At 36.2% G+C, this 10,225-nt stretch overlaps 1 protein-coding gene across 1 annotated transcript; it reads left to right on the top strand.

Annotated features, from left to right (window-relative positions):
• Positions 1–9,521, top strand: LOC128228100 (ATP synthase subunit alpha, mitochondrial-like). The gene is made up of 10 exons (XM_052939206.1): positions 1–135; positions 1,249–1,330; positions 1,865–2,034; positions 2,218–2,391; positions 3,517–3,683; positions 6,625–6,773; positions 7,374–7,525; positions 7,873–8,205; positions 8,334–8,478; positions 8,914–9,521. Exons 1-10 carry the CDS (start codon positions 76–78, stop codon positions 9,144–9,146), a joined length of 1,665 nt encoding a protein of 554 aa, XP_052795166.1. The 5' UTR covers positions 1–75; the 3' UTR covers positions 9,147–9,521.
• Positions 9,522–10,225: the final 704 nt, after the last annotated feature.

The raw sequence follows: 10,225 nt of genomic DNA, 5'->3' as shown, positions 1-10,225 counted from the left end.
CGGGTCTGATTGAGTATTTCACGGAGCTTTGACACTGGCGGCCATACTGGTCGAGAAGGAACATACACCGGCAAAATGTTAACAGCACGAGTAGCATCAACTCTGGTGAGACAGCTTCCAAGGGCGACATCAAAGGTAACAAGCAATTAATTTTTATCAAAGCAATTGTTAAATGCATGTTTTAACTGTGTAATTGTCTTTAATGACAATCATTACCGCGTTGCCCTTGCATGACCTGCACACAGTCCACACGAAATGTTTTATATTTGCTGCAGATTAACTGGACAAGTACAATAAGCCATTCACTGTTGTTTTAATGGGATATATTTTTAGGCAGTAGTCAAAAAAATTGGCTCGCATACCGATGGTTGTCTATGATTCACTTCTGATTTGTTTGTGGTTGCCAATACCCCACCCACTTTCAAAATTGTTTAATTTCACCATGTAATATTCGTTTTAAAATATACACGTTTTTATTGCAATATCAAAATTAGGTACCAATTGCAATTTTTGTTCAATAAGTCTAGATTAAGCCTCATTATTCAATAAATCACTTGTTTGATTCCTTTGAAAGGGTGATGAAGGTCATCTAATGTTGTCTTCTACAGATATAAAAGTAACTCAACTGTATTATAACGAGTCAGATAATTCTTTAACAGATCTAGCATTCTGTAATCATATCATATCTTATTTCACTTGGACAAAATTTGTAGACGTCTGTAAAATGAATTCGCTTGTTTTCACATTAGGGGTCAATTAAGCTAAATTGTTCTGTTCCAGACATGTTTAAGGTCAAAGTTAAGGAAATTTGAAATAAGATTTTAACACTAAAAGATACATAGTTTACAAAAAAGTAATTTCCATAGATGATAATTATTTGTGTCAGTCCTTAGTGATACCATCCATTTAAGAATTGTATTCACAAGTTTGTGACAGTTCTTGGTTGTAGCATCAATTTCAGAATTTTCATATTACTAAATGCAGACATATCTTCAAACACTTGTGATTAAAAAATTTACAAGGAGTGTGATAATTTCCTGACAAACTTTTACTGCATAGTTGGAAAGCCAGACTTGGAAATTTCACTTGTCCAGCCAAATTTATACTGCTCATGACTGGTAGATGTGCGGTATTTAGAATGTCTGTATAATCTATGCTGTCCTGTCCAAATGGAATATTTTACTGTTTATTTTGATAGCCACTTGTCAACAAACTGAGTTTTATAACTTGATGCAACTCCTATTTAAGGTGTGTCGCAATGTTCTTGGAGCTGGCTCTGTCGCCAGTCGTAACCTCTCTACAGCCAACAAACTTTATGCAGCAAAGTCGGGTAAAGATTCTTTTTAGTAATGAAAATTTCTTAGATTTGATGAATAAAACCATGGTGGAAGGGACCTCCAACATCAATTATATGAATTTGCCTATTTTTCAGTGATCATATTTTAAGCAATGTTGAGTAATAAAAATGAATTAATATATAACAAAGCGAAGAAAATATTCTTGATATAATTTTCAACTAGTAAAATTTATAAGAATTCAAAATATCTGATCACATACAGGTGAGTCAGTTTTTTTTACCTAAGGTACCTAAAGAATGTGACAATTTGAGTTCATCTTTCATTTAAAATTGATGATAAGCTATTTCATAAAGCTAGTGATTGAGTTTCTTAAAACAATTGCACATTGTTCATTCCACACCTTTGCCCGTTTTTGCTCAAGATTTGAATGTTGCATATATGTAGCAGGCCATGTTGATTTTTGTAGCAAGAAATAGTGTACTCATAAGAAGTCTGGTTTGTTGATAAAAAAAAGTCTAGAATATAATGAAATGTCCAGTTTAGATAATAGTTAAATTTTGTTACAGGTGGCGCTGAGGTTTCTTCAATATTGGAAGAGAGAATATTAGGTCAATCAACAACTGCCAACCTTGAAGAAACTGGAAGAGTACTCAGCATTGGTGATGGTATTGCACGTGTGTACGGTCTGAAAAACATTCAGGCAGAAGAGATGGTGGAATTCTCCAGTGGACTGAAGGTGCATTTTTAGTTACTTCTCTTTTGTAATATCTTATCTGTTAATTGAAGTTTAATCTTCTGCAATACTAGGGGAGGCACTAGTACTCTACATTTAATCTATGATTTTTCTCTACACACAGACTTCAATTGAGAATGTTACTTTTTTTTTAATACAACAAGCTTATTGCAATTTTTATTTCAGGGTATGGCCTTGAACTTGGAACCTGACAATGTTGGTGTTGTAGTGTTTGGTAATGACAGATTGATCAAAGAAGGTGATGTTGTAAAAAGGACAGGAGCTATTGTGGATGTCCCTGTTGGTATGGAAGTCCTTGGCAGAGTTGTAGATGCCCTGGGAAATCCTATTGATGGAAAGGTTAGGAATTGTTACATGCATGGGTGAAAGTTTTCCGTACGTATTTCCGTATGTCCAGTCTTCTTAGGGGTCATTTTTCCAAATCGTGTAAATCTGGTGAGTTTTTCGGGGGGGGGGGGGGGGTACCCCAAACACAATCATCAACATCGCAGTCTACTCAAAATCGAAGACAAAACAAAGTTAAATTAACAGGTTTCCCAATTTCGTTCTATAAATAGCGTTGCCTGAAGTGTCGTCGATATCAGCAGAAAGTTTCTGAAAATAGTTGTTTCTTTTCGTAAAAAAGCATTGTCATTCCGATGTTCAACAAAAACTTGGATCGCAGAAAAAGCCGGTTTTCGCTGAATATTTACCTTCAGTATCCTTTACGACTTTTACGACATACCGCAAATTGGAGGCAAAAATAAACAAAGAAATAAATCGAAATACTGCTGTCAAAATTGAACATTAAAGTTTCTACCCCAAGAGTATAAGACTAAAGAGCTTGAACATCCTGCGAAAAACAAATGGAGGTGACAAAAGCTGCCAGAAATATCATAAATATACAACATAGATTTGATTGATTAAAAGTCGGGAAAGGCTTGGAAATGTGTTTTAAAATGCTTAATTCCTGGAGCTTTGCCCTGGACCCAACGGGGGCCCCCAGCTTAATTGTAATTTGCAACTTTCACCCATGTACATGTAACTTGATGTGTTCAATGGAAGAATTTGTTTGTCTCTCAGCTAAAGAATGGCATAAGCTATGTTTTGCCAAAATATCAAATTAAATGTTCACTTGTGAATACTTAACATAATGATAGGTAAGATTTATGCTGTTTCAGGAAAGCATTGAAACAAAATAAAGTTTGTATTCTTTGATCAGTATTTTGAGTTAAGCTATGTTAAGAAAATACAACTTGGACATTTTCATTGTGATTAAGGGCAAAATGATATTAATATTGTAAAGCAAATGAAAAAAAATGTCAATGTTAGGAACATATTGCTTTCTTAAAGCTATTACTTTTATTAAAGCAACAACCCTAGCATTTTACATTCCATGTTAAATAAACAAAAATAAATAAAAAATATTTAAGTCAACTGTACACATGTGATCTACTCTATTTTTTGTTTGGTTTCATTATTTAGGGACCACTTGGATGCAAGGAGCGAGCACGTGTGGGAACCAAGGCCCCGGGTATTATTCCCCGTATCTCTGTGAAGGAGCCCATGCAGACTGGTATCAAGGCCGTAGACAGCCTTGTCCCCATTGGCAGAGGACAACGAGAGCTGATTTACGGTGACAGACAGACAGGGTATATAGAAATATTTTGGTTAATCATTATTATTAGCTCGACTATTCGAAGTATAGCTATACTACTCGCCCCAGCGTCGGCGTCAGCAACCGGTTAAAAATTTAGGGCAAGTTGGGATTTTCACTTATAAGTCCAATACCCTACATTCAATTGACTTAATACTTTACGCAGTTGTTCAGGGCCATCACATGATGAGGTTAGATAACTCCATATTATTCTTTACACAGATAATGGCCCCTGATTGACTATGGAACTTAGGCCTAAAAAAAAAAATACATTTGGTTCGGGTTACCCGACCCTACCTACGGAATAGGCGCCGACCCTACCGTTTTTATAGTCAGTTTGAAAAAAAAATGAAAAACTAAAAAAAAAAAAAAATTCATTTTTTTTTTAATTGCTTTTTAATATTAAGTTTAAACCTTAAATGCTTGTACAGAAGATAGCTTTAACACCATTCTCCAATGATGAAAATTATATTCTTATATAAAACCTAATAAAAAAAATAAATAAAAAAATAAAAAAAAAGCCTACCTACCCTACCTATTTTTTTTAAGGATGTAACCCTAACCAAACATTTTTTTTTTTTAGGCCTTAGGTTAAAGTTTTAGGGCAAGTTGGAATATTTATTAATAACTTCTATATCCTTTATTCAATTGACTTAATACTTCACACCATCAGGACCATCACAATTCACACAATGAGGTTACATCACTCCATATCATCCTAAATAAAAGTTATGGCCCCTGATTGACTTAGGTTAAAGTTTTAGGGCAGGTAGGGATTTTCACTTAAAACTCCAATACCATTCATTCAATTGACTTCATACTTCACACAGATGTTCAGAGCCATCACATAATGAGGTTAGATAACTCCATATTATCTTTTATACAAATTATGGCCCCTGATTGACAGTGGAACTTAGGTTAAAGTTTTAGGGCAGGTTGGGATATTGTTAAATAACTTCTATACCCTTCATTCAATTGACTTAATACTTCACACAATTGTTCAGGACCATCACCTAATGAGGTTACATAACTCCATATCCTTAATACAAGTTATGGCCCCTGATTGACTTAGGTTAAAGTTAAAGGCAAGTAAAAGTTAAGGGCAAGTTGGTATTTTAATATAAAAACTTCTATACCGTTCATTAAATGCACTTAATAAAATTCAAAATTATTTACGACCATCTTACAACAAGAAACATAACTCTGTTTTAAGCCTAAATACAAATTATGACCCTTGATTATTTTTTTCCTTTGAAAGGCATATTTGTATATTCTTAACCCAGGGCTTTTTCACCTTCTTATCTAGGGGCGGAAATAAGGCTACTTCACAATTGGGAAAAATAGCATATTTTCCCAATTTCCAGATATTTGTTTCACAATTCCCAGATATTTTTCCCAAAAAGGAAGACCTTATTATTAAAAAATTCCCATTTTGAGACTTTTACGCATTTGAATTTCCCAATTTGCAGAATTTCACGTGTTTAAATTTCCCAAAATGAAAAGGCTAGGCCTCTTAACAATTTTTGGTGGAAAAGCCCAGTAACCACATTTTCATAATGGGAAATCAAGTTATTTGAATGACTTGCGTCATTGTTTGGGCGGCCTGGTGGGAGGGCAGCATCAAAGTCACCTTATGTATCGAATAATTTTAGTAAGGTTTGACATAAAGAGACCAAACTTGGTATTATTACATCGTAATTGTATTTTAAGTCAAAACGGCGTGGTCGAGCGTGCGGTCTTACGACGGCTCTTGTTTATAAATGCAGTTGCAGCAATAATGTTGCACTTTGATATGGTGTATGAAACTGAAATTGTTTGATGTAAAAGAAATGCCTCTCCTTCCACTGATCCTTAGAGTGTCTGCGAGTTATCTCCTAATTCCAGCGAGTTATTTACAGATGCTTGCGATTTACCATGAATTGCTGAACCGTAATGAACTGTAAGGAAAATCCGTGTATGTGAAGGGGGTATTTGTCATTTATTTAACCACACTTCCAAATTTGATAAAATAAGTATGCCCTCTGATGACACCCAAGATACACGCGTAATGTACATGGATGAAAACCCATCGCCCATCCTTTGTATGGTTGCAATCAAGTCACATTGGTGACGTCTGTTGAGTTTGGTGTAAAATAGGCGTTTATCAAAGTTGTCACAGAAGTAGTATTTACTCAAGTGATCAAGTCATAAGTGAAAATATACTGCCTGTGGTCACAAGTGAAATGAATTTTAATATCACTTCATAATAAATCACTTCAAGTAAAATAAAGTTAAATGTAAACCAATTATGGATGATCACAACCAAGTTTTACCATTGATAAATATGATTATTCTATCATCATCTATCACAAATTTCCACAGATTTGCCGAAGTAAGGAAAGTATGCACTGTGATGACACTCATGTACCACGCTTAATGTACATTGATGATAACCCATCACCCAACCTTTGTCTGAGTGCAATTAAAGCAACAACAAAATGTCATATTCATTTGAGTATTAAATTGGAATATCAAATGGGAAACAAAGAATAACATTCATTGCAGTCAGCCTTTTGACAGCATCTAGATGCCCATCCACCAGGCAAATAAAAACCACATTTACATTGCCCGCATTGTAGATCAAGTTCAATATTTTGACCAAAAAAGCATATAAAAGTAAGAGCTGTTTGATTTAAACACAGCCCATCCCAGAAAGGCACTTCCAATAACATTCAACCCAACCAGGGAGGCTTTTTTATTAGCTATATCCTTTAGAAGTTTGTTTTAACACATATGAAGCCAAAATGACCTGAATCTCCCTTACAGAAATGCTTTATTTTGCGTTCGTTGGTTTGGTTGTGTGTTTAAATGGAATTGCCCTAAGAGAAATCATTAAAAACATTGGATGATTCTCTTGAAGTTTTACATTTTCAAACATGGCAGGTATTTTTTTCCAGCAAAACTGCCATTGCGATTGACACAATCATCAACCAGAAGCGATTCAATGATGGCGATGATGAGAAGAAGAAGCTGTACTGTATCTATGTAGCCATTGGCCAGAAGAGATCCACTGTTGCCCAGATTGTGAAGAGGCTTACAGATGCTGGTCAGTTACCATTCATAAATTGCTTTTACATGTACATGTAGTTCTTAAGTATATATGAAATCCTTGGTATGATGGTATAAAAGTAAACGTTCAGATTTTACTGCTGACAAAACCTAACTGATCCAAGGTTCAACAAGTTTTAGTTTTTGCAGTTTATACTAGAATTATGTAGAGAAATTCACATATTGCTGAGATGAATTCAGTGTTCCGAAATATTTTCACTGAGCTTATCCTTTTTCTAACAAACATTTAGTTAAAAAACAAAAGCTTTAGATGCAAAAAAAGTGTTGCTACTGGTGAAGTTAATTATATCTCTGACTCATAAACAAAGGTTGAAGCCATTGAACTATATTTCAAACGTATTTTCTTCTTGAGTTATATGTGGGTTTGTAGAGCGAACTACCTCTGCAGTTTAGGTGGGGATGGGCTGAATCATAGTAGTAAAGTACCACCAACAATTTTCATTTGCTTGCAGTGATGTCCCAGAATGATTATATGAATGTAAGTGTGTTGAATATCTTCGTACGGAGAGCTTCTTTTAAGCAATACTGGATAGTTATGTGATATGATTGGTCTTTTTATCGTTTGTTTTATGCACAGACGCGATGAAATACACAATTGTTGTGAGTGCAACAGCCTCTGATGCAGCCCCACTGCAGTACTTGGCACCTTACTCCGGCTGCACCATGGGAGAATACTTCAGAGACAATGGCCGACATGCTCTCATCATCTACGATGACTTGTCTAAACAGGTTCATAGTGATATCACAACTCCAAAATATGAACAAAAGTCTATGCTGTTATTGTGGCAGTGTTTGAAAATGATAACTTATTAGGCTCATACAAAATTTTACAATTTCCAGTGCTTAATTATGCATTAATTTAATTATTAATGGCTCATTACTCCATATCCTCACTTTATACTGCAATGGAGTAGCAAGTGTTGTTTATATATATATATATTATATATAATAAGGGCATTTTCAATTTTATGCCAATTGCAAACATGTTAAGGAGAGAAATGAGTAGTAATTAAAGGTTGATGTTAAGAAGCTTTGCCCATATGTTACCAAACTAACCCATTTGTTGTACACTGCAGGCCGTAGCCTACCGTCAGATGTCTCTGTTGTTGAGAAGACCCCCAGGTCGTGAGGCGTACCCTGGAGATGTATTCTACCTTCACTCCCGTCTCCTGGAGCGTGCTGCTAAGATGAATGATGCTAATGGTGGTGGCTCTCTCACTGCCCTCCCTGTCATTGAGACCCAGGCCGGTGATGTGTCTGCCTACATCCCAACCAATGTGATCTCCATCACAGATGGCCAGATCTTCTTGGAAACAGAGTTGTTCTACAAGGGTATCCGCCCTGCCATCAATGTCGGTCTCTCTGTCAGCCGTGTAGGATCTGCTGCCATGACCAAAGCTATGAAACAGGTATGTGTAGTAAAATTCTGCAAGACTTGACGTGCTAACTAATTAACTGAAAATAAGCACATATTTGTTGTTTGATTAAACAAATTGTCTCTTGTTTATAATATGAATTTCATATTTTTTCGACATAGGTGACAGGTTCCATGAAGCTAGAATTGGCTCAGTACAGAGAGGTGGCAGCTTTTGCTCAGTTTGGATCTGACTTGGACCAGTCAACACAGAACCTTCTGAACCGCGGTGTGCGTCTCACAGAGCTGCTCAAGCAGGGACAGTATGGTGAGTGGATTATATTGGCCAGTGAAATAACTGCATAGTAGAACTGTATCCTTGATGATGACAACCCATGTACCACACAGAGGGAGCAGTGGTGAAACCCAACCACCCAAATATGTTCTGAGTGGGATACAAAATATGCAGTGTTTGCTGTGCTGAGAGAAGTGCTGTATTATAAATTGTCGTTAAAATCATTACATCCATACAGGTTTTGTAATCATCAGCTGTAACTATAAATTGAACCATTTAAATATCATGTAGATAAATGATTGTTTAAAAGACTATTCCGGCACAATTTCCATTTGAAGCACGAGATATTCACTCAATTGTACAACTTGATATTAACAACGACTTAAGTGACATTTTCTATATAGTAAGATTTGCCACTATTGAAAGATTTTCTTATGGGTTGCTGTACTCTGCAATATCTGTTTGCAGCTCCTATGGCCATTGAGGAGCAGGTAGCGTGTATTTACGCTGGAGTGAAGGGCCACCTGGACAAGGTTGAGCCATCCAAGATCACCCAGGCCGAGGAAGAGCTGATGGAGCATATCAAACTCACACAGCAGGACCTGCTCGCCGACATTCGCACCAAGAACTTGATAAGCGACGAGAGCGATGCCAAGCTTAAGGAGGTCATCTCCAGTTTCATGGCCAGCTGGAGTGCCTGATCCCCATCTGTACCATAGTCACATGCTTAACATTCTAGTTGTTAACAATTAATATCACTGGGTTACACAACTCCTGTAGATCAAATGTGCTACTAGGTTTTATCTTCTGACTGTACAAGGTGTTATTTGTAGATTGATATCTAAATGTGTTGAATTTGAAGTGTGATAATAGACAGCAGCTGTGTACATTACGACTAGTGCTCTCAACATCTGGACACATGTGGAACCAGTAAACAAAGTTAAAAATTAGGTATATTTATTGAATGAAAATTAACGACAGCCATTGCATTAATGTATGTGCTGTATTGTTTGCGGATGTTTATATTGAAATAAAAAAGGATCCAAATTTTGTTTTGACTTTGGGTACTAAACCAGTATTCTTGTATTAAATCTGCCCATGAGGTTGACCCATGACGCATTACCGTCATGAACTTTTATCCAACCATTTAAATGAGAAAACGTTTGCAGACATTATTTCAAAGAAGTTCGATGACGAGTGTAGATACGATTTTCAACAAAAGACAGTGGGAAAAAACGGTTCACGATGGTCAAAATTGGGTGCTCAGGTGCTCAGTTAGGTCCACAAATTTGTGTTTTGAAGTTTTTGATGCCCCTGAAAGTTTGTATATTATTAAAATGTGCATCGTGATTTCGCCTGGTTTTCCGTGTCCGGGCTGTACCTTTGTCCTGAAAGGAGAGGTTTTAAATTGATACAGACGACGTGTCGCGTGCAAGACGCACATCCGTACCTCGAAGGATGTATATGTTCAGATTGTAGTTGGTCATATCCTAGCATGACCAGCAGGATTTTAAAATTACTTGACACAGTCCCGAGTATTTGTCCCCAAAACTTATCAATTTGATAAAGGGTATCCAGGGGTCAGTGTTTATTAACACCTCACTGATAATGATCTAAGGAAAGCCGCAAAGTCATAAATACTGCATCTCCGTATCAAATTCCCAACACATGTTTCCGAGAACAGATTTTTAGCAACAAAATACTTATACATGTACTTGCATTTATTCTTGTCTTCACTGTTCAGAACATTTCATTTGATTTTGTATACACTTTAAAAATC

The sequence above is a fragment of the Mya arenaria genome, chromosome 3 (assembly GCF_026914265.1).
Source record: "Mya arenaria isolate MELC-2E11 chromosome 3, ASM2691426v1".
NCBI classification, from domain to species: Eukaryota; Metazoa; Mollusca; class Bivalvia; order Myida; family Myidae; genus Mya; species Mya arenaria.
The sequence above is the reverse complement of the archived record's forward strand: the minus strand, read 5'-3'. Positions and strand labels throughout refer to the sequence as shown.